The sequence below is a fragment of the Onthophagus taurus genome, chromosome 5, assembly GCF_036711975.1.
Source record: "Onthophagus taurus isolate NC chromosome 5, IU_Otau_3.0, whole genome shotgun sequence".
Classification (NCBI taxonomy): Eukaryota; Metazoa; Arthropoda; class Insecta; order Coleoptera; family Scarabaeidae; genus Onthophagus; species Onthophagus taurus.
This window is the reverse complement of record NC_091970.1, coordinates 3,644,561-3,670,231: the sequence shown is the minus strand read 5'-3', so window position 1 is coordinate 3,670,231 and position 25,671 is coordinate 3,644,561. Positions and strand designations below refer to the sequence as shown.

The 25,671-nt window shown below is 34.3% G+C and overlaps 1 protein-coding gene and 2 long non-coding RNA genes across 12 annotated transcripts; 1 reads left to right on the top strand and 2 right to left on the bottom strand.

The window, feature by feature from the left end:
• Positions 1 to 316: 316 nt before the first annotated feature.
• LOC111426432 (uncharacterized) lies at positions 317 to 11,041 on the bottom strand. 5 transcript variants are annotated; one of them, XR_011640438.1, is made up of 5 exons: positions 10,866 to 11,041; positions 6,531 to 10,671; positions 3,272 to 6,388; positions 646 to 3,131; positions 317 to 592 (listed from the first exon to the last, which is right to left on the bottom strand). It is a non-coding gene; the product is annotated as an uncharacterized lncRNA (long non-coding RNA). The 5 variants fall into 5 exon arrangements; XR_011640439.1 differs by lacking the exon at positions 317 to 592 and having other exon boundaries at positions 2,665 to 3,131; positions 3,272 to 5,022; positions 5,105 to 6,388; positions 10,866 to 11,040; XR_011640440.1 differs by lacking the exon at positions 317 to 592 and having other exon boundaries at positions 2,665 to 3,131; positions 3,272 to 6,058; positions 6,145 to 6,388; positions 10,866 to 11,040.
• Positions 1,681 to 25,599, top strand: LOC111426429 (SAM-motif ubiquitously expressed punctatedly localized protein). 6 transcript variants are annotated; one of them, XM_023060941.2, is made up of 4 exons: positions 1,681 to 1,807; positions 12,192 to 12,519; positions 12,577 to 13,081; positions 24,622 to 25,599. In XM_023060941.2, exons 1-4 carry the CDS (start codon positions 1,681 to 1,683, stop codon positions 24,865 to 24,867), a joined length of 1,206 nt encoding a protein of 401 aa, XP_022916709.2. In that variant the 3' UTR covers positions 24,868 to 25,599. The 6 variants fall into 6 exon arrangements, with proteins under 6 accessions (XP_022916709.2, XP_071052230.1, XP_022916711.2 ...); XM_071196129.1 differs by lacking the exon at positions 1,681 to 1,807 and adding an exon at positions 5,315 to 5,421; XM_023060943.2 differs by lacking the exon at positions 1,681 to 1,807 and adding an exon at positions 7,257 to 7,332.
• On the bottom strand, positions 15,912 to 17,272 carry LOC139429858 (uncharacterized). Its single transcript, XR_011640441.1, has 3 exons — positions 17,117 to 17,272; positions 16,790 to 17,055; positions 15,912 to 16,629 (listed from the first exon to the last, which is right to left on the bottom strand). It is a non-coding gene; the product is annotated as an uncharacterized lncRNA (long non-coding RNA).
• Positions 25,600 to 25,671: the final 72 nt, after the last annotated feature.

The window sequence follows — 25,671 nt, the reverse complement described above, 5'->3', positions numbered from 1 at the left end:
ATTGTTAAAAGCCTTCCAAACTTTTTACTACAACATTTATTTATTTAACACGATTATTATTATTTCTGAAAACAAAAAAAAAAAGTAATAACGGAAATTCTTTTAAACAGATATCAAACATTTTAAACGAGGAAGTGGTTTTTTTGGTTAATGTTATAAAGTGAGATTTTTATTTTTATTTATTTAGTTAAACATCGCGCTTTAAATTTGTTGTGATTATGATCCGATTATTTCGTTGGGCGTAAAAGTGAGTAAGTATTTAAGATTTATAATTTGAATTATTTATTTAATAAAATTAGAACATAATTGTTCGCCATCTAGCGACAAATGTGTGAATGAATACAATTTTTTTAAATTAATGTTTATAAACGATCTTAGTTAATCATATTAATTAACTACATACTAATTAATTACACACCATTGTGTAGAGGTATTTGCACAAATTCAAAATGTTAAAAACTTTTTTTAATATTAAACTGGGAAGATTTTATTTCTCTCCGATTCTAACCAAAATTATCAAAAAGGCATTTAAGGGTACATACTTCATATTCGTTTTATTTGCCAAGTTCAAAAACGCGTGATTTTCCTTACACTGAAAAAAAAACTATTTTAATGCATTTTATTAAAATAATTATAAAAAATTACTTGATATAATCAAATACCTCAATTAAATAGTTTAAGTTATATTGAGGTTATGTTGTATATTGACAACTGGCTGAACTGGCGTCGAATCAAGATTTATAACATAAATCTCTTAAATTCGAAGCAAATTTAAATCTATCTTAATATATTTTAATAATTTATGGTTTTGATGACATCGACATCTATGAAATAATTTATGAACTTCAACAATAAAATATAGATGGCGTATTGCACGTTTTCTACAACACAACTCAATAATTTTTAATTATACATTTGCTGTTAATATTGTCCATGTTATTATTATTAATGATTTTTCGTTTAATTCAAATATATGAAAAATATAAATCGATTATTACTTATAGTTGTAATCATCAACATTTTTGTATAAACTAATAACTATAGGCAACCAAATATACACATAAGCAGTTTGGGTTGTCTACATCCATATTTTTTAATTTATTTATTTAAAAAAATTCTTAATGTTAAGGATAATCAAAAATACACATTTCTTAGGTTTTAACTAACAATAAAATCAGGATATCATATATCTATATGTTAAATTAATAATAAAATAAAAAAATACATTTTTGAGATTAATTCAGATTGAAAAAAATTCTTTTTTTGGGGTAAATTTTAGAATTAGGTTGTTATAATCCGTGTGTGGAAAACGGATATCACTCGGCTCGCGAGTGCCTATTTTTAAAGAGACGGGCGAAAGGTGCCGGTCTAAATTTAAAATTCCGGCACGTTTTCAGCGTCGCCAGGTCATCGCATCGGGTCATTATTTTAACTTTAACCTCTGGCAGCACCACGACCTCACCGTATACGCGTCGCGACGCCGTCCCCTCGGATTTAATCGGGCACGATCGCCGCGTTTTCATCCGTTCTAATATTAAATCTGCACAAAATTTTCGAAAAACCCCTTCATAAACACGTATTAAACCGGAAAAACCAAATTTTACCAAATTAACCAACGTAAGAAACTTTTTAAAAAATTTCAAAACAGTTCTTTTTTCATTTTGTTCTAGGCGAATCAATATGTTTTCAACAACAAACGATCTCGAGGAGTTAAACTTTAATTTAAACGTGTTGAGTGGACAATGTGAGAGAAAGAAAGGATTATCTTCGATTATTGAAAGTTTAAAAGAGCAAAAAATTAAAAACGGTGAGTTTGAAGTGTTGTTTAATTTGTATTAAGTTCGGAGAATGATGGCCACGAGCCAAAAGAGTAAGTATACGTTCACCGCTCGCTCTTGGAATTAACATAATGGCGCTCTAACGTTGTTAATTTAGATTTTTCCGTGGAGATAAACTCGAAGAAGCGAGTACACAAAATCCACCACGGTTATTATATTAATTGCCCCTTATACCGGTGTATAAGCGGCACGAGCCGTTCCAATTAACGCCGTTAATTACCAACCACAACAATTACAATTGCTAATGTTTACGCTATCGTTCTTGTTCTATAACTATTTAAATATGGATTAAAAAGACTTTTTAAATAAAATATTCACTGAGGGGGTTGTAATTCCGAAACCGTGACGGATTCGCATGACCTATGGCACGGGTCATCACCGACAAAGGTACAATTGAAGGATCTTTATCGTGAAAGAAGACAGGAAGATGCTCATTGCTTTGTATTGTGATGTTTATGGTTAAAAGTGAATAAAAAGGATTTTAAATTAAAGGCACGTGGCTTGTTACGGTTCGGGGAAACCGGATGGAAAAAAATGGTATTAATTAATTAACGAGGAATCAATACAAAAGTAATCGAACGGGATTGTAATTTACAATCGTATTCGATTCGGGGAGCGAATTTAATCAAAGCATAGAGGATTTGATCGAATAACTTTATAACACTAACCGCAAATCTACTCCAAAGATCATAGGCGATTTTTCTCGCACAGAATGACCACAAATAACGCAATTTTAATCATCTTTGTCAGTAACAAATTTTTGACAGCACTACATTTTTGACGTTTCCTTTCGTTTAATAGCGCCACCTATCAATACAATTTTGAATAAAATTAACTACTGTTTATTTATTAATTAATAAATTATAAATAAACAAATATAAATAAAAATTATACATAAACTGTAAATGAAATTTAAATAACTTTTTTTATAAGTTGTACTTACAAAGGTGTAACTTAATCTTACTTAACACTTTATTAAGCCGAAGTCGCTTGCGGCCGAGGCTCTACAATTATCATATAATCCCTAATCTGGTTAACACAAAGAGGGCATTTGCCACAATCACCCTCAGCTCCATTTCAATACCTTCTTAAATGTAACTATATTAGATGCTTTAGTACTTGTAATGAGTTTTCTTATTCCGTTCAAGTACTCAGAGAGTTTCTGTTGTTGTGAATTTGTATCGAAACAGATTTTTTATGTTTCTGGACGTCTTAATCGTTGACTAGTTTAGCAGTGCATGAAGGTTTTTGAACCTTCTCATTCTACTTTTTCATATAAAGACTTTCTACTTTCTGTAAGAAATAAAAATTAAATAATTAGAAACCATTATAACAAATGATATAGCTCGAAAAATTGACATTTAACGTCGAAAATGTCAATGTCAAAAAATGTTAAGTAAAACAAATGGGGATTTTAATTTTTTAGTAAATACCTTAGCTCCCTTATAATTACACCTCGGTGTCGACAATATAAACCGGGTACAAAAGCGAGTCTATTCATACAACGGTGCGCAGCTTCACTTCTTTGACGGCGCGGTTGCGATCACAACAGTTGGCCACCGTGCCGTCCGTTGTCTTCTTCCCCGTAGTCGTCGCCGTCGTCATCATCATTACGGTCATCTTCGGACCATTCGGCCTCCGAACGCCGTCATTAGACCCGCTTGAATGAAGAAGACACCCGACGGAAAGGTCACGGTGCGTCTTCCACCTAGTCTTCTGTTGGAAAGATGAATATGCCGAATCATCTATCGTAATGAGCCACCTAACTCGCAATCGACATGTTTTTTTTGAACCAATAAAATTAAAACGAAAAAATTATTAAATTATGAATTAAAAATTTTTTTTATGATACTTATGTACGTGTGTGGTTTCTATTTAATTTAATAAAAAGGTTAAAACGAAGCGAACGCGTTCAGCGACCGATAGACGGCTCAGGGGCGAAATATCTCTTGATTTTCTTGCGTAGGTGTTGCACATAGCTTAGTACTCGTTCGAGTATAAGTGGAGGACGAGAAAAAAAGTAGAGACACTGAGGATAAATCCGCGTGTAGCAACCGGCAATAGATAGATAATGTCACTGATTGGAGCCGGTTATTAATAACGTTGAATCTCGAAGGAAATTATTATTACGATGCGAATTAAAATTGAATAACCTTAAAATTCATTTGACGTTTCTTTAGATTCAAACTAATACCAACTGATAAATATAAAAATTGCAAAAATAGACGAACGGCTTTTGACGTATCGAACATAACCTAATTCAACTTAATTCCTTTTTAAACACTTTTCGCTTCAAGGTTTTACATGATTTTGAAAATAGCATCTTTCATCTGCAATTTATGATATAAATCGTTTCTTAACTCGAAAAAATTACGTCCATGAGATTTTTCATAATTTTGACGTTTTCGAACGTATCCTAATTCAACTTAACTCTTTTTTAAACTCTTTTCACAAATGTTTATTATTAACTCAGCAATTTTTATATGATATTGAAAATATCATCATTTATCTTTAATTTGTGATATAAATCGTTTCTTAACTCACAAAATTACGGTAATGAGATTTATTTAAATTTTGACATTTTCGAACGTATCCTAAATATAAGCTATCAAAAAATGTTTTTGATAATTTTGGGTCTTTTATACACATATAAATGATTGATTAAAATCGTTAATTCGTGGGAATATCATTGTAAAAGGAAATAACTAAGAAGATATATCGATTTCCTGTCATGATACGTCTTCAGATTTCTTAATGAACCGCTCCAACTGGTTTTGAATCAATTAAAAATGTCTTACTATTAAAAAAAAAGAAATAAAGGCGAAAAAAATAACATGAGAGTTGAATAGTAATAAAAATAAGTTAAATTCACGTCGGATTTATTCATGAGGATGACCGGAAGCGGTTGGACACAGCGGTGAAGTTATGATTACCAAACGCAGTGACCATAAACGCCTCGAAGCACGAGAGTTAAGTTAGGTACACGCAAGGACCGGAAGTTGGGGATATTTCACCGGAAGTCAACAGTGCACTATGCTCCTTTATTAGGTTGTAATTACAAAGGAAAATATTAAAAATTAATATTTAACTTAGAGACTGTCTCTCTCTTTAAGCGAGTTGAAGTGTGTTCTGTGCAGTTTGTCTTTTGACCCGCATGCTGATCCCAAAGACCTGCGACATTCACCTAAAAAGGTCACATATAATCTATTGGTTCATTTTTTTGAAAAAAATAAAATAATGTATTAAATGTTTTTAAGGAAATTTACCTGAAGATAAAGTTTTAAAGTTTGTTTGATTTTAAACGATGTTGAAAAGGTTTGAAAAGGAATGCGTAGGATGAAGAAATGTGATCGAGGTCCTGAAATTTTGTGTTGGTGGTAAGGTCAGGGGTCTTGACACGACATTGAACTTCAACCCGGGGCCTACCAGAGCATTGTGTGGCCACCTCTGCCATGCTAAGCCCGAGAAATCGCTCTCTGACACCGACTGGAATGGTTCACAACAACAAAGGTTTAAAAAATTAGTTTAAAACATTTTTTTTCTTATTAAGTGATGGTTAAATTTTTACATATTTCTTTAAGAGGTGAGTTGATATTTAAATATTTAACTTGGAATCGTGAAGCTTCGTTCGTGTTAAATGGTAAAATAATCAATAGATAGCATTGTCTTCTTGGGACGAGTTCAAACTCTGTCCAGAGTTTACGTTTTCTCGTTAATGGTAGAGTAATTATCAGCTGCCGAGTGGTTCTGCAGGACGCCGACCTTCCAGGAGCAGGACTAATGCCTCGCTTCCGCCGGCTACCAACTGCCTGAGAGAGCTGACCACCACACCACAGCCACCGTCGTAGTCACTCAATTTCATTTTTTTATTTTAATCCATTTTCACGCATCTCCCAAGTTGAGAAGTTTCGTTACCTACAAAGTAATTCTTTTTTGATTCCGAATTAAAGTCGGATCGGCAACGTCGCGACATAAATCTGTTACTAAATAAAAAGAAGCGCTTCTCGACCTTTGGTCCGGTGACGAAGAGGTGAAATACGGCGTTTCCGGTGGATCGAGTGGGACGGAATGCGAACTGACCTCTCCTTTTCTGGAGCAACAACGGCGTGTGTGCGTGTGTGGATGTGTGAGCCGGGGGACTGCGCGCTGACTTTTTTTTTACTCCGGGAGCGAGTGAGAGGTTGCACCTGGTAGTCGATTGGTTCCGAAGAACAGGTACACTAGTATAAGTAGAGGTGGAGTTTCTCAACTTTCAAATAATAACAAATCTTTTGTAATCAAATTCTGGTAGAACAAGAAGGTTTACCTGAAATCAATCCTTTGTGATTATGTACACTAAATCATAATTTGGCTTTGACGTTTCGAACATAACCTAATTTATCTTATTTCCTTTTTATAGACTTTTCTCCACAAATTTGCAATATTAACTCAGCAATTTTTATATGCTATTGAAAATAGCGTCTTTTATCTTCAATTTGTGATATAAATCGTTTCGTAACTCCAAAAAATTACGACTTTGACGTTTTGTTTCGATTCAAATTGATGCCAACCTAAAAACATTAAAAAAATGTCTTATTTAATTAAGGAATTTTGGGTATTAATTAAATAAACAATTAAAATCAAAATTATCATTAAATATTATTTAGTTTTAGCTAAAATTATAATAATTACGTATTAATTTTTATATCATACCTTAAAATGTCGTCTTTTATCTTCAATTTGATATAAATCGTTTTTTAACTCAAAAAATTACGCCAATGAACGTATCCTAATTCAACATAATTACTTTTTAAAGGCTTTTTTCTACAAATTTTTATTATTAACTCAACAATTGTTATATGATATTGAAAATATTATTTATCTTCAATTTGTGATATAAATCGTTTCTAACTGCAAAAATTACGTCATTACATAATTTTGAAGTTTAGGACACGTCAATTTAATATAAGCGGTCAATTCCTTTTTAAACATTAAAACTAAAACATTTTACCACACCGAAAATAATTAACCAGAAACCGACGAAACCGTCGAGATAAGTTCGAGATGCTGCCCGTTTTCAATGGATTTCGTGCCGAAGCGCGTCGTCGCCTCTAAGTAAGAGCTCCTTTAAGTAAGCAAAATCGAGATAACGACCGTTTAAAGTTTAAACGACTCAACCTCAGACTCAGAATCAACCCAATTAATTATTTCAACTCGATTCTTCAATATTAAAATTAGAAAAGTTTCTAAAAAGAACAAAGATGCATAATTCTTGTGCGTTTAAACGGAGGCATTCCTGCGAAGAACCTGCACCGACTCCGCGGGTGACCGTCCTGCTGCGGAGTCGAACCGCGGAGGCTGTCCGGCGCATTAATTGGACCGAATCGGGTCGAGCGAGAAAAACGAGATGATGGAAGAGGAGGTGGAGGAGGAGGAGATCGAAAGAGGCGGCTACAGCAGGAAGTCGAAAAGAGGCGAAAAAGAAGAGGCTAGTGACCAGCGAGGACAATGACAGGTTCGTCCACAACGTTCAACAAAAAAATAAAAATTAAATTAATCTAAAATGAATCTAAGAAGATTATTACGAAAGTGTTTGACACAAATAGAGTGTCGCAAGAATGTTGGTTAAAATAATAGCGTACGAGACCCATAATAGAAAAGTGAAAGGTGGTGCTTTTCATAAATTTACAAAACGATTTAATGCATTATTCAAAATCCTTTCAAACAATTTATTTGGGGTGACATTTCATTTTGATTCTTTTTTAGTTGGGCTAATTTGCGCGATTAAAAAATAACAGTTAATAAGAAACGACCGCGTACAGACGTCCTCATTAATATTCAACAGCGCTTAAAACCTGGTACGGTAATATCGCGTTAATGTCTAACGTGGAACGACTTTCGTATACATTTATTTTTTTTAATTTTATCACATGCGATATGCATTATTAATGCGGACCAATTTCGGATTTCCTGCTTTAGCCTGATATATAAATCGTCCGCAAGAAATCAAGCTCAAACACTTTTCTTCTCCTGCTGATTACAAGCTTCCTGTAATTATTCCATGTATAACGAAAAATACATCGATATTTTTTATTTTTAATTCAAATTTAACGCAATAATAATAAAAAAAATTGGTACATAACTTTTGTTACCACCGAGTAATAAATAATCTAGATTATTACTTATTTTATAGAAATGCGGAAATGAGAGTTTAAATGAGTAAAAGGGAATGCAAACCAATTCGAACCAAAATTGTTTTCTCAATTTACTTTCTACTCTTATTATTTATCGATGTATTAGTCTCATTTTAATTAAGTTGCATGTTTTACCCGATTTTTTAATTCTATCCTGAAGATGCGCGCCGAAACCGGTCACCTAACCAAAATTGAATCAAAATGAACAAGACGATTCTGTACGATTGCATCACATCATAAGATTTGGTGATAATAATAAAAGCTGAGGTTGCTTGCGGCCGAGGCATTAGCTTTGGTACCATATTGATGTGTCTCAGCCGCAAGCAACCTCGGGTCGACCACGCAAAAATATATATTTTGTCTAAAATTAAGCCGAGGTCGCTTGCGGCCGTCAGCAGTGCCATCACATTTTAAATCCAAACAGATAAGAAATAATAGAAGTGATAATATCTTCAAAACTTCCAGAAGCTTCTTTAATTAGCTAGTAAATAAGAACGAGTTTTTTTACTCTATGGAATCTTTTCGAATGAGCTACATCTACCACTACCGTGTTGTCCTTGCTGCTATCTAAATAGAGACCTTGTAGAGAAAGTTTGTCAGATTTTTTACACAATTCAGCCAATCTACATTCTTTTCTAATCTCCATTACAACAATAAGGGAAGATTTTCCTTTGCCACCTTTCATTCTCATTGCTTTTTTCTTCATTAACTTTCCATTTTATTTAATCCCCCTTTTTATATTACCTTAAATTAACAATTTAATTTAAAATTTTTTTCTGACATTTAGTAATAATCTTTTTAGGTTATAAAAGAATTTTTGACACATTTAAAATTAACCGTTATTACTCACCAAGTATTCTACCACTTATTCTTATTATTAAATCTAATCTCCACTTTCATTTTGTTCATAAACTTATTATTTAAATTAAAAAGATTTTTTTAGTATCGCAAAATGACACTTCGAGGTTGTCTTGTCAATTTTCTTCCAAACATTTTTTTCAGTTGGTATCACTTTTCGCTCTTTCATTTAGCGGGAAATTTGAATCTTTTAAAACTTTTTCACTACACCAACTCAAAGCAAAATCATCCAACACTAACGACCCTTAAGACCGTTTTTTACACATTTTTCAATCACATTTACTTTATTTCTATGATCAATTCTCTCTCAAACAACAAAAGATGGCGATTTCCCGTTATCAGTTAAATTTTTTTGGATAATAATAGAAGTGTGATGGATACTCACGCAACTGTGGTAAGCGGAATTGCTTGTATTGGATGTGGTTATTGAGAACTCAAAGATTTCATTAAATTCAATGGAAACTAATTTGAAAAATTAATCAAGATGCTGTGTTACAGCACTCAAAGATGTTTTTTTGAAAATATACAAAAAGGTGAAGAAGTAAGAATTAAATAATAGTATCTTTATGGCGTGTTGAATGGGTGCGTGAAGAAGAAATAAAATTTTTCGAAACCTTCGTCTCGTTGGTCGCGGTGACAGTAGTAGTCCAGGTTGGATGGAAGCGGTGTGAGTGGTGGAAGTCGAGATCTCGAGCAGAGCAGTCCGAGTCGGTCCTTTACTAGTCGAGGTCGATTCACGGCCAAACCGTTCTCGCGTTACACCTGCGTCGTCGTCTCGTCGTTGAAGCACCTGCACCAATAGCGTTCCACGGATTTTGAAGAAGACAACACTTCTTGCACACCACGTGGTGATCCGCGTACACTACGCTTATTCCCCCTTACTATTCAAAACATCAATAAACCCCACCAATATGACTTTTTTATTGTTTTCGTGACCAATTTCTCTTTGTTTTTATTGTGATTAAAAAAAATCATTCCAGTGGTGTGATTGGTTCGAAAGGAATTCGAATGGACAGGTGACAGTTTAAAGAGTGACGTAACCCCAACTAGAAGGTGATATCTACATTTCCGTTTTGTTTTTGTGGCAATGATTTTAAGACAAAATTAATTTCCCCCAAAAAAAATGTGTGTTATAAACAAAGTTATAATCACATCGCAATTAAGACTTTGATAACTTTTGAGTTATGGATACTGAGACTCCCGTTGTATGGCCAGCTTGGTGTTACGCAGGTAGGTAAATAATTTTATATTAAAGTGGTTTCTATCTTACTCTATCATTAGAATCACTTCAAAAGTATCTAAAAGCAAAAGAATTTTAATACTCATTTTTTTACCTGGTAACAATCGTTTCGAAATTTCTTAGATGCTTTAAAGATTTAAGGACATCTACCTGAAGGATTAGGATTGGCACTTGTCTCTTTGGGAGGAGATAACCAATTTGAAAAAGGTTACAGGTAAAGGTCATGCTTAAACAATTAAATTTTCCCTCTTTTTTGTTGGTTAACCCAAAATTTTAAAACGTTTCTGGGAAAAATATCCGTTTGAATCCACAACCGCCGCTTTGCTCTTGTAAATTTACGACGATCGTGTTTTAGTAAGTACCCATTGTGTTTACATCTCCGAACGCGCGGTTTCTTCTTCTTTTTCTTTCTTGTAACTAGGCGAGAGGAGCTTTTCGCCTCTCGACGACGACGAAGACTTCACGCTGTTCTACACGATTCTCCTTGCTCCCAACAACATTCACTTAAACACTTAACAATCTTCTAGTGCAGTAAACAACTCTTCAATTATCTTCTCATTAACTAAAATCAAAAAGATAAATTTTCTTTCCTCGTTAAAAAAACATTCTTCAACTACTCCGTGCAGTTATATAAACAACAGAAACAGGTGACAGACGTCTGGGAAAGGTATAATCTTTGCCCCAACAGCTGCTAGTACAAGATTTTAACATTCTCTCTTCAAAGACGGGTAAAATTATTGGAAATACGGTATTTACCTCGATTTGTTGCGGAGTTGCGGTGTTTTGACATTTCGATACGATTGACGTATTAACGAATACAATGAATGTAGCCAATTAATATTAGCGGGAAATTCAAAAATTTAAACTGAATTTATGAGATAATGGAACGCTACCGTTCAAGGTACTATTTAGTAATTAACAGGTCGTAAGAACAACTTTTTTTATGATTATATTGTTTGTAAGTAAAGTTCGCGGCTCGCATTTATAAATAAATAATGTGACATTTTACCACCAGTTCTCGAACATGTGGTAGCATTTTTAAATCAGGTTGAAAATGTCAATGTAAACTTGTGTTTTGAAAAGAAATTATTATTATCTTTTTATTTAATAAATAATTATAAATTTTATTAATTTATTAAAAAGAAATATGGATTAAACTGACTGGTGGTGGTGGGGATTGCATAGAGTATTATAAAAATTTATCTTAGATGGTGTGCGTCAATAATTTATTTGTGACATTTAATGGGTTTTAACAGCAGATGGTGGAATACAGTTATCGCGGAACAAAAAGGTAATGATGCGAGATCGAGGCGAATCCAATTGTGCCAATCGACAATGTATGTGGATGCCATATGTTGGTGGATTATCCGCGATTTTTAACTCAAAAAATAATTTATCCAGCTTTAAACATGTTAATATTTTTCTTTTCTCCCATCGAATGTATGTATGTATGTATAGATTTACAATGCGTTCTAACTTCATTTATCACACCGCGCTTATTTCCACATCGTGTTTTCCTTTCTCGTTCGAAACGAGCGCGAACATAAAAGTGGCCGACAACTATTGAAGACTTTGTTCTCGGCGCGGCGGCTGCAACATACAGCCTCGCTTCTTCATCTGCTTAGTCACTTTCCCGTAATATTCGAACAACAAAACGGATTTGATTACTAAGATGATACGGTCGATTTTGAAACTAAAAAAAAATGATGACCTTTATTTACAAATAATGACCTTGAGCTGATAGAAGAAATCAAAAAAGTTCTACTTTCTTCGATGTGGAATCGAACGGCTTTCGGTAACCATAATTTGTCGACGTTATCGCCACAAATTGCAAACCATGAGACTTGGTTCGATCTTTAATACGGTTTCACCAAGATTAAACGGCAAATTACAATGGTTAAACGAAATTGGCCAAGTCGAACAGTAGACCCCGTTTTCCGCCATTGCAACAGAAGGTGTTATTAGGCGTGATTTATAAGCTAGAGATCTAATTCCGTAATAACGGTTGCTTTTGCTGTAGTTGCGCAACAATTATCCAAAGAAAACATTTAACTGTAATTTCTCTTTTTTGATTCGTTTTAGGAGACACAACCATATCAGATAACACCCTGGAGAGTCCATCTCCGCCGAAATCGGCGAGGCGAAGAAGAACCACCGATAGAGGGGTCACCATGATGACTTCATCAGCTGATTTTAGCATAAACAACAACAACAATCACGTTAAGAACGAAAGGTTGAGCCCTGGAACCCCGGATAACTCATCATCTCGATCGAGATCAGTTACCCCATCATCCGCGAGCCACCCAGACACTCCCCCAGCCGAAACCAACCCTTTATTAGTCGGTGGGAGAAATTACAGCGATTTCATGCGAAGTTTAGCCGCTAAATACAACAACTCCGGTCCAAATGAGTAAGCCAAAGACCTAAAAAAAACAATTTGTTATTAATCAAATTTATTAATTTCTAGTTATTTTACGTCGGCAAGAAATGGATTTCACCCCCCTTTAGATCCTAGATTCAAAACAACCCCATTTCCGTCATTATTACCGTTAACAGCTCAACCCCCAACCTCCAAAGACGAATCCGCGAAAAAAACCGATTTTTCCTCAATACTCCATTCTAGTTTTCCCCCAAACAACATGTTCCCCCATTTTATCGACATGTCCACGACGCAAGCTCTCATAGCGATGGCGCGTACTGCAAAAGACGCGGAAATCCAGGGATTATTAAAAAACGCGAAACGATCCGATCCTTCATCCCCGCTCGATTTATCACCAGCCGCTCCGCAACCTGCGAAAAAACCGCGATTAAAACCGATTTCTTTGAGTGACGCAAACACCGTAACGCTGTCGAATAATAAAATCGAAAATTCTGAGAGTCCGCATAACTTGCATGAAGATATTTCCGGGTGGAGTGTTGAAGATGTTTATGGTTTCGTTAGTGGGATTGATATTTGCGCGGAATATGCCCAGGTAAGTTTTAATTTATCGCATCCTTTTTCGTAAACGTCTTGGACAACTCAATGAGGTAATAATACAGTGGTAGAGTTGACCCGAATGGTCGGTAACTTCTTCAATGCTACAATAAATCGGTTTACGTCGCGATAAAACGTTCTATCCGATCGTTTCTGACACATACACAATCGTTATTCGTTTAAAATAAGCGCCGAATTAAAAATGTAACGAGATTTTTTTTATCAACAAAATATAATTGCGTTGCTTAGTTAAGCGTAGGTGACTATGTTCCATGTGGTCCGCCATTGTGGTCGCAAAGATCAAATTGGAATTGTTGCGTGACGACACGTTCTGAGCAAAAATGAGAATTAAAAAATATTTGAAATGTCAGTTTGTCGTATCTAACTTCGCGTTGAACTTGATTATGGGTATTAAAAATATAATGTCTTACGAAAGAATTTTCGCTCTCACTGATTGTTCTGTTATAGTCGAAGTAAACATTACTATGCCTCGGACGCAAGCGATCTCGGCTCATCACTTTTAAACGTTACGTCCGAGGTATAAACATCTTTTTTTGAGAGTCACATCAAAAATTAACGTATTGTCAGGATGTCAGGAAATGTTTCAACTTTTGAGGTAACAGGGTTGTAGTCAACTGAGATTGTAGAATTTTCGCTTCCACTGGTTCTTCTGTTACAGTCGAAGTAAACATTACCATGCCTCGCCCGCAAGCGATCTCGGCTCAGTACTCATAAACATTACGTTCAAGGTATGTAGGTTTATTTGGGAGTCACATCAAAAGTTAACGTATTGTCGGGAAATCTTCCAGCTTTTAAGATTAAACGGCCTCGGCCGCAAGCGACCTCGGCTTTAGTTTGTACATTTTTGGTCTCCATAAGTTGATACGTTAATGTCAATATACTCTCCATATTATAAGTTACACCTATTTAGTTACCATAAATCATAATACTTATCACGTCGACAATAAATCATAGTTTTATCACAATTATCACTCATGAAATAAAACTTGTACAAATCGAATTGTTTAAATTACCATGACAAGAAACGTCAGTTGACACATTACCTTACACACTGTTTTGACGTTTAAAATCGCAATTTATGTATATCAAACTTTTTCGGTTATTGATACAAGAGAGAACTGAATAAATACTTTAGCTAAAAGAAGTACTTATTACAAATTTTTGCTAAAATAAAAGTAAATTCATAAATTATAAGATAAGAAAAACTTTAGTACTAATTAATCCGTAAAGATGGTGCTCAATAAAAAATTTAGGAATATCAAATTAGTTAAGTTCGAATTCTTATTTCTATAAAAGGGGAGCTGTATAACCAGGGTTTATTACCAGAATCACAGAAAATTAACCGGAATTCCTTTGACCGTTCCCCGAGAGAATAAAAAAGCAGGTAATTGCTTTCCGCACGGGAGGCATTTTCAAGCGGTTTTAAAGTTAAATATCTCTCACCGAGACGTGTGCGGACAGCCCGGGTGATGCTAATTGGCTCGAAACGAGCTGTTTCTTTGAATTATTAACGTTAGAAGTGATTTAATATTACAATTTATCATTCGGATAGTTTCATTTAAAACAATTAGATAAAGAAGATATAAAAAATAAATTTGAACGGTCACGTTTCAGAGAATAAAAGAAACTTTAGCACGTGGAGAGTTGCTTCGGAGTGGTTCTCGCGGCTAAACGTGCTTCATAATTCGTTCGGGCTTTATTTTCAATGGACGGAAAGTACGCGCGGGGGGCGGTCAATCGTGCTCGCTTTTCCATTGTGTCCATTTGCCCATCGAAATTATAGCTCCCGCGAGACTTTCTCGCCATCGTACAAAATAAACCAGACAATCTTTATTATTTATTCAATATTTTTTTAAATTATTGTGTTAATCAATTGTGATTTTCTGTGTTATTAAGTTACAACGCTGTAGTAAAAGCCATCGGGTAGTTTGCTAGATTAACTGCCGTTTTATGCGCCGTAAAACTTTTATTTTCTTCGCGCGTTCGCCTTTTACAACTATGAAACAAGATCTCTAATAGGACGGTTCCGAAGAAACACAAAAAAACCGATTACAAGCTAAACGATACGTGAAATAACTTAATTATTATCAAGGAAAACCCCAAGTGAATGTGCTTAATTCACTTTTTCAAATGAAATCGGTGAATGTAAAACGGAAGCGAATCGATTCTTTTAGAAAGGAAAATTTTTAATAAATATTTTAAGCTCAATAAACCGCGAAATCCTTTTTCCTTATGGCGCGATCGTTTTACTTGGAGAAACGACGGGTTTAACGCTGACACTCTCATTAGCATGCACGATCCGCGTAGCAATTGAGCTATTAGTAGGTTTAGATCGTCTAAAGTATTAGTCAATCGCGGAGCAAGGAGGAAAACCGTTCAGACTGCTGCTGAACCCAGTTTTAGAAAGGCTTGAAAGGTCGTCTGCACAGAGTTGCGGAGATGGGCATCGTGGCATCCTTGACCGAGTCACGAAGTGGTATCCTCTTCTTCTTGGATGATAAATACACGATCTTGTCGATGCTCTGATTGATATATTAACAGATTTATTCATCCACTATATATTTCCAATAAATAATCTAAAAATATTAATTTAAATTAATTTTAGAGTATTTAGTGAGTACTTACCAAAAATTCGTTTAATAAAATCAGTTATTTTGAGTATTTTGTGAGGTTATGACAGATTAATCAATTAAGTGTCAAAAATCGAGGAAGTAAAGTGAAGTTTTTCAAATTAAAAATAAATTTAAATATTACTTATTCATTTATTTTTTTATAATTATTAATCAAAAAAGTTATTAAAAGTTTATTTGTCGATTCATTTTTAGTATAAAATTAAGTGTTTTTATTAATTTTTGCTAAATTTAAGTTGGCAACTTTTTTTTAATTGACATTTTTAAAACGTCAGTAACATATTTTCATACAATTCTTTGTTAAGTTTTATCGTTAGCGTTATTTGATGTGGTGGAATCCACCTGTTGCATTCTAAAACGTCCCCGTTGCAAGGAAATAATGTCGGATATTAAAGTGTTAAGCGTGAAAAAGCAGATCGCGTCACGTAATCGAAATCGTCTTAAAATGGACACTCGGACATTCCGAAAGAATTGAAAAGAATGTTAAAAAAAAGTTACAATGAGGCACGGTTCGATGAGTTTGTCTCGGGACATTCATTCGTTTCGGCACCGGCGAAGTGCGCTGGAAAATTGGATGTTGCGGATAGGCCGTGGTAAACTGGAGCAAATACTTTGCGGTTTAAAGTTTGTTCACCTCAATCAAGAAAACAAGAAAAAGAAATTTTCTTGTATTAAAAATACATTTTCTTCTTGCAAACCCCTAAAAAAGGAAAAAATTCAAAAAACAGATATGAATAGTTCAATATTAACTTAAATTGATTTAGAAAAATAAATAAATCTCGGGTGTTCCAGATTTTAAACCTGTTTTGGTTGCAAAATGTTTCACAATCCGCATATACACCGTAATCTCCGTCCGTAATCTTTCGATGGAATCGTTGTTTTTAACCCAACCCAACTAAAACAAAAAAATAATAAAATTTAGAAATAAAAAGAAATAAATTTTCTTAAATGTCAGAAGTAAAACGATTTCGCGCAGGTAGATAAATTAAGGTTGAACCGAACTTAACGTTTTTAAAGAATAAAAAATAAAATGTGGGTTTTCTAAGTATACGTACATTCTGTAAAGGTATAAAGTCTGAGTTGTTGTTCTTCTGGGGGGCTCTTAAGGTCGGTAGCTGGGCACGTGCCTCGAGGCTCACGTAATAACATGGTGCGGAGGCCCGTGGTATAGCACGATCCAGCCACTAATGGTAGACTGGGGATGCATAGCGTGCACTTCTCGATATACTTCACCATGTTGCAAGGTACCATAAAAATGTTATTATTTTTTTTCCTCCAATTTCTTTAATTTCTTTTTAAATTATTTTTTTGAGGTTGTGTTCTAGAGTCAATGTCAGATTTCAATTCAAATTAAAACAAAAAATTATTTTTCTTTTACTAACCTGAAACAGTCTTCGAAGAAAGTTAACGAATTAATTCGGTGTGGTCATAATTTAAAAACTTTATTTATTAAAATATGTTTAATAAGATAACGCAATAATTTGACTTGTAAACGTCAGATTGTGGCGACAATTTATTTCGTGGCTATATTCCGTCATGTTGCTATAAACATAACCTCAATTAATTTTTTTTAATAAAATTTTTGAGGGTATGATCAAATTTCGATTCAAACTAAAACAATAAATTATTTTTATTTTACTAACCTGAAGCAGTCTTCGAAGAAAGTTAACGAATTAATTCGGTGTGGTGACAATTTAACATCTCTATTTATTCAAATATGTTCAATTAGACTAAAAAATTTGACTTCTCGTAAACGTCAGATCGTGGCTACGTTCTGTGATGTTATTGTAAACATAACCCCAATTATTATTTTTAGACAAAAATGTATTTATGAAAAGTTAATAATAATTCATTATTAATTGAAGTTTCACACATCACCTTAATAATTTATCTTCTTGATTTATTACATGTGAAATTGTACTGAATTTTATAACCCTAAAATTTGGCTTTTTACAAACGTCAGATGACGGTTATTTCTAGGTTATGATCTGTCATTAATTATACACAATTAATTATTTTACTTTATTCTTTTTGATGATTCATTGAAAAAACGTAAAATTAAGTTTCTTCTATCCGAAGAAGTCCATCGTGGTTTCCCCCCCGCGTGCAACCTTTGCTCCCGATCTTCGAAGCCGCCACAAGATCCAGTTTGACCGCCTCTATACCGGCGGCGATTCGTATACACGTCATGGGGCCGCTGCGAGAGAGATGTATGTGAGAGATTTCCTGCGCTATCGTGCCCTTCCCTTCCTTCCCTTCGCCCCAGCGTTCGTTCTTAATTCTTCCTCCGCGTCGATTCCCTAACAAACCGTAGTAGCTCCTTCGGCCTGATCGGTAATTAAACGATACGACCCGCGGGCTAAATTAAAAGAACGCAGCTACAGAGAGAGGAAACCCACTGTCTTCGGGGCGGAGCGCGTATCGTGAATAATGGAACTTGTGCTACCACAGCCTCCGGGTTTTCTTCTTCTACGTTGCCTCGGACCCGCCTCGTATACTCCGTTTAGAAAGACCACGAAGAATGTTATCGCCAATTATACGCTTCCTTAGCAGTACGTTAGCCTGCTCACATCGATTTATCGACGATTTCAATGCTTTAACTTTTCAATGCTACCGACAGAGATTTTGGAATAAGTACGTACATTTTAATCATTTTTATTTGAGCCAACTGATATGTTAATTACGCAGGGGATTGTTGGAGATTTAAAGCGTGTGGAGAGCAAAAACCCAAAAAAAAGGCATGGACGTAAAAAGACGAGGAAAGAGAAGGTGAAGAAGAAGAAGAGGGCGATCTCTAGAAGCCCGGAGTAGCACGTAGGTGGCTGGCTATTTATCACGCGATTGTTTTGCCGCCGGCAAGTTCTTCGGTCAAGATTGGGTTGATGAAAAATTACCAAACACTTCTGGTCTCTTTGCTCGGTGAAGATGTCTTAAAAAAATTTTTTTAGAGTTAAATAAGGAATTATATAAGAAAAGCGGACGGCAGATGTGTAACTGTTGCACGGTCGATGCCCATGCGAAATCAGCGCGCGGAACGAGTCCGAGCTTGCGGTTTCTTATTCAATTGCCGAGTTGAACCGCAACTTCTACCTTAAAACTCACGTCTCCAAGAACTTGTACGATTTCGCATTTCGATTTCAAATTTATCGTTTTCATAGCAACGAAAAAAGCAAATTCATCACGTCAAAATTAACGTATCATTACATCTTTTTCTTTTAGTTAATCAGATTCAAATATCATTTTAAAATGTTAAATTTTTTGAAAGCCAACCTCTCCACCAACATCCCGAGACGGTCAATCTTCGAAACGTACTACGACGTGCTTCAAGTCAGTAAAGACTGTTCACTTGATGATATAAAAGAAGCGTACATAAAATTAAGCAAGCAATATCATCCCGATAAAAACGGTGATGTCTCCGCTAAAAAGCGTTTCTTTAAGATCGTCGAGGCGTACACCGTCTTAAGCAAGCCGCACTCGCGTCGATGGTATGACATCAAGTTGGGGTTTTTCAAATCGGCCGAAAAACAAACCGTTTCGACTTTATACGAGAACTTCGTGAATGGTAATGTTCGGTTAAAATCTAAAGATAAATTGTATCAGCCCGATTTTAGTAGTTTGAAAGGCGCCAAGAGGAAATCTATGACTGAAATCCAATTGGAGGCTATTAATTTTGGGCATAAGGTTAGATTGGAAAGGTTGCGGAATCGAAATCGGTCTAATAATAATAAGGATTCGTTTGAAAAGTTATTCCAATTAAAATCGGAGAAAAAATGATTTTCTTTCATCTCATTCATAATAAAAAACTTATTTTGTTAAGTTGTTTGTTAATAACGTTTATTTGTAATTTTTTAAAAGTATTGCAAGAGAGGTTTCTTCTCTGGTTGACCTGTGGCCCTACGCGCGACCTCATCTCAACCACTTTCTTCGTGAAGAATAAAGAGAGAGGAGGATGAATAAGGATGGATTGTTTTGCCTTCGTCGTCGGTTCAGCGGTTCAGGTCGGTCCGGCGACTTGGGTGTGGCCGCAATTTACGAGTGTATTTTCTTAAGCAGCCGACCTCAAGACGGTCGTCTTAACCGTTCAACCTACGGCCAGAAGTCGTTACGTAAAAATCGACACTCGCCCGGCTCGGTCAACTGAACAGTCGAGTTGCGCTACAGGAGCGCGTCCGGTTTACTTTCTAGCAGGATATGCGTACTTTTTAAATGTAAAAAAATCTTTTTATAGTTACAATTAGAAAATTTCTGTTAACTGTTAACTATTCTTCCTCATTTTTTCAATTTATTTTTCTTGAATGGCTGCACATACAAAACGATTAGTTACGCCGTAAACAATTATTAAGTAGTCAAGAATCCGGGTTACGGTATGAAGAGAGAAGAAGAAGAACGAGTTTCCTGCAAATTAAAACCGTCGTGATTGAAGCAGCTGCCGGAGCAGTTAGCTTCTTGTACGGGCAAAGAGTCTTGAAGCACGAAACGTAGCCACGCGATCCCATTAGATTGATAGTCTTAGGCACGAGCTCCTGCGTGTTCACTTTGGCTCCCATTTGGGAAATTTACCCAATATAAATGTGTAACAATAATATTCAACATTCATGGTCTCTCTTCTTCTTCTATTTCCTTTCTAATCCTGGTGGCCCCTTCTCATTGCCCACGCCTTATTTATCGACCAGTTCTTCGTTATATCAAATGTCCAAAGCGACGTTTCCTGGATGTAAATAACTAGTTTTAGAGACAAGCGTTCGATTTATGGCCGCAATAAGCACATATTCCGTCCTCTGTATATGTCCACGTGGCTTTAAGAATGAGATACGCACCGATATCCATTGTTGGAAACCCTAAAAGAGACCTTATACAGTCATAGACTAATTCAATAATATATCACCATTTATGTACAAACGATACGTTGAGAACTTCAAAAGTTTTAAATGACGTTTTTATAACGTCACTTTGATTCTGTCAATTTAAATCTTTTGACGTTATTAATTTTATTTATTTTTCTTTAAGATAACTTGAAATTAATAAATTAATTTTTTTTATAATAAAAAAGGAAATAACCATTACTTATAAAAATTTATTTTATAAAAAATAAATCGTATTTTAAATAGTTTGATCCACCCCATCTAGTGGTCACCACCCTTATTAAATCGTGTTTCGATTGATTTGACGTTTAGAACCAGCGCTTACATTTCTTCCTAAAATTAGTAATTTTTATAAAAAGAAGTGTTATTGAACCAAAAATTCCATCAAAATACGTTTTTGAACACCCAAACTCTATATTTAAAGTGATTATAACCTCTACGGTGTGATTTTTCCACGTTAATTAATGAATGAAGTTTTTATAACCTTACTTTTTATCCCACTGACAAAACTTTTTGAGATTTAAAAAATTGGGATGTTTTTTAAAAGCAACGTTGTAGTAAGTTGATTAATTTTATATCATTTAATCATTAATTAATTGAATAATTATTAAATTTTAATATAAATCCTTTTGTGATCGTTGTTCACCCCATCTAGCGATACCACCCTTAATGAATTATGTTTTCATATCATTTCTTCCTAAAATTATTTAAAAAATGCTGTTGAACCTAAAATCCCATCAAAATACGTTTTTAAGGACTCTTAAGAACAATAAATTCGCTATTTTATAAAGACATTGTAGCAATACACGGTTTAAAACCAGTACGTATCAACAAAACTGAGTGACATTTCGTAAGCAAAGGATACCACAAAAGAGATTGAATTTTGTATAAGACTTACTTAGAAGTGAATAGAAATAGAAAAGTATAGTGCGAAATATTGATTTTTGTACTTTTTTCCTTGTATTTGAATTCCATTTTATTAAACAGTTCTGAAGTAATATTGTGAATCATGCTTTATTATTTGACCACTAGATGGCATAAGATAGATGTCAGAGGAAATGTCATTAATGTCATAATTACAAACTGTCAGTTGAAAATAACATCAATCAACTCATAAGATGCCAAAAAGAGTTTTATTCACCAAAATGGATTCGAATCTAAGAATAACTTTTTATTTAATCAGATTTCAAGACTAACCCCGAATAAAAAAGATGGTTTATTTAATTAATAAGAAATTATGGGTGAATATTGTATAAATAGCGACAAATTAAAATTTATCTATCACGACCCCTACATTTTTCTAAAATCCGAATGGCAAACTTGTTTTGGACCTAGCTACTATTATCTTGTATACAGATGGATAAACGTGTTGTACTTATTCTTCACGTGGATCTTGTCGATGATAGATCCAAATAACCAAGATTGCACTGATTGGAGGTGCAAGTTTAAGTGGCTCATTTACATCACCGATTGGAGTTATACCGTTATTCTGGTTCAAGCCGTTATTTGCACGGTTGGATTGACCAATTGGACGGTTTGTTATGAAAATTGTAACCCATGGAACGTCCCCGATTGCGCGTTTACTTGGTACCGGATCTATTGGGCTACGAATATCCTCGCCACAGATCTCGCCGTGGGCGTAACCATAATTTATTGGACGTTGGTCTTCGACAGCTCCTACATGTTGATCGACTTTGTTAACATTTCCATACACAGTCTAAACACGGTCGTGATAATTTTAGATTTACTCATAGTGTCCCATCCGATTTATTTCACTCAATGTTACGTAACGATCATTTTCATGACGATTTATACGATTTTTACTTATTTATATCATCTTTGTGGCGGGACCAACCATAGAAAATTCGAGTATATTTATAAAATTTTGGATTGGAAGTATCCAAAGACTTGTTTTATGGTTGTTGGAGGGGTTGGGGTTGTTATCGTGGTTTTGCATGGTGGGATTTGTATTTTGCAAGTGGTGAGATCTTTGCTTGGGAATATTCTTAATGGGAATATTAATCAAAGGGATTTGGAAATTATTATTAGCTTATAATTATTACTAAATATAATTTTTTATTTTGATGTGTGATTAATTTTGGGGTGTGGTAACCAGTGGCGTGACCCCGAGGAGTGGCTGGGGGGATATTTGTCCGCGCGAGGTCACGCCGTCGTCGGAGCGCCGCGGCCGTCCGGTTGCTGCTGCTGCTGCTGCTCCTCGAAACCAAACCAGATCAGATCGCCGCGAGTTCGACCGTGCGCTTGGCCCCCGGGGGCAACCTGTCGGTTGGGCGTCGCGTCGCCGTCGCCGCATTCCGACGCCGCTACCGGTCACGCAGGTAACGACCCGCGCACGGACCAAGGAGTGGAGGGGCCCCCACATTGAATCAATCCAACGCCTTTAAATAATCAAACAATCAAACTTCCGTTTATAAAAATAAAAAAATTACTCAAACAGTCTTTCTAATAATTTTTCGGCCTTTTCACACTTTCTTTATCAAGCGTAATTTAATGTGAAAAGCTTCGCTCCTTAATTAATAACTCTTCTTAACGGAATCAGTTGGTTAGCTCAACGACCTTGAGTTTGTTGCTAAACGACCGTGCTCTCGTTTCAAAACGAGAATCGAACCGTTCGAAAATATGCAAATAAAATATCACAATTCATTTCGTTTTTATTTAACATACGTATAAAAATATAACCTTAATTCTAAAATGTCATTTGAAATGTCACTTTGACTTTGAATTTTGACAGAAATGTCAAATTAAATTAATATTTATTTACATAAAATATTTGGGAGAAAAATAAGCACTTAGTTTTATATTTTTTATCATTGATCATCACGGATTTTTTTTTGTAAGTTTTCGTGAAATTGAGAAACTTTACATTTTTCATATAAACTTAATTTTTTTTGTAATTATTTCTTGATGAATTAAATGTGTTCTAATGATTTTTAATCAAATCAATCTGAATCGATTAAGGTATTTGTTTTATTAAAAATAAACGTTTTAATTTCGTTTAATTCTACAGTACATAATCGTTTCAACTCCATCTCTGTTTTACTGTGAGTACTAATTCTTATCCATGACATTTATGTTGGGATTTCATAAAGAAAAGCGATTTTTTTATACAAAGAACAGTTAGTTTCAATTAAATTTTATTGTAACTTAACCATTGATCATATTGGATTGTATTTTGAAGGATTTTCTAAGTAACCCAAGTGATTTTTTTTGGCAAGTTTTCGTGAAATTGATAAACTCACGTCATTCAAATTAACTTAATATTATTGTTTTTCAATTAAATCTTATATATATTCTAATTATTTTCAATCAATTTCATCTAAATCGATTAAGGTAGGTATTTATTTTATTAAAAATAAACGTTTTATTTGCATTTAATTCTAAACTAAACGAATCAGCACCATCTCTGTTTAATTTTAAGTACTAATTCTTATTTTGACGTTTGACGTTTATGATGGGATGTCATAAAGAAAATCGATTTTTTGATAAAAAGAACGACGAGTTTTAATTAAATCTTATTATTGGATTGTATTTTGAAGGTTTATTAAGTAATGCAAATACACAAATAAATAAATGTGTTGATTTAAACAATTTAGGAGAAAAAATAAGAACTGAAAGAACCAGATGAATGTGACACTCACTTCATGCATATTTATTCGGTACCGCGCCTCAAGCGTAGAATTGTTTAAAAGCTTCATTTATTCACGATACGACTCCGCGCGTCGTCGTAAGCATATTAATCGTCATCACGTTTACAAAAGGAATCGTAACCTTTGCGCCTGTTCACGCATAATTTTCCCCCGACGTTTTTTTCATAAAAAAAAATCTTAAAATCTTTCCGAACAACTTCAAACCCACACCTTTATTTTGGTTTTCGTTTTCACACCTCTATAAATAAACGATAATTAACATAAATTTGCTTAAATCAATTTTTTTATTTAATGTTTAAAGCTCCATCTGTTTTTGATTGATTGTAACGTTACTAATGGGAATTTTGGTTGTTGCAGAATTTTAAGGATCAACGGATAGATGGCGCGGGGCTTCCCTTGTTAACGGAGGACCATCTAACGACGACGATGGGAATGAAACTTGGGCCTGCTTTAAAATTAAAATCGATTTTGGCGAAAAAGCTGGGTTCCTGCAGCGTTTGCTTGCATTGCACTCATTGCCACAATAATTCTTCAACGTTACAAGAGGCTTCGTCAACCGGGAATAGTTCCGATTCGAATGGGACAAAACTCGAGTCGGAATAAAATTTTTTATGTTTATTTATTTTTATTTTGTTTATAAATTAATTATTGTATATAATTTATATTGGAAATTGGTTGGTTCATTATTTTGTTCGATACAAGAGTTTTTTTGTAAATATTACTTAAAAAATTGTTCCTAATAATTCAATTAACGAGTTTATTCTTTGTTTTTGTTAAACGTGTAGTAAATTAACACACGCATGTTTTTGTACATATTAACGAGAATCGAAATACATCGTCTTTGCTCAATTATACTGTATAAATAGGTCATAATTTTATACGAAATCATAAACTGTTGAGTAATTATTTGAAATTGATTTGCACATACACAATTACATAAATATTTATTTTACGTTCGATTTAACTCTCCTGCTCAATTTAATAATACGTAAAAAATAAGATATTTTTTTAGTGTATTTTCTCAAATATAAATAAACAAAAATTTATTGTACAGTATTAAGATAATAATGTTACTTTTTAATTGTATATTTTTTAAGAAAATAATATATAAATTTAAGATTAAAAAGTGTTTTAACCCCATTTCGACGTTGGTTGTATTCTCGGGTTTCTAAAGCTTAATTAAAACCCTCATCCCTTTAATTACATTGCCTTTGTGGTAATTACCTCACGCTGAGTGATACAATGACCATTGGATGTCACTGAATCACTAAAATCAAATCTAAGTTGGACTTAATATCAATTAATTATTTTGTTAATAAACATTTTAAATTTCTCTTAATTTTTAAGCTTCCTCTCTTTTTTAATACAAGTACTAATTATGGTCTTTGACGTTTATGTTGGCATTTT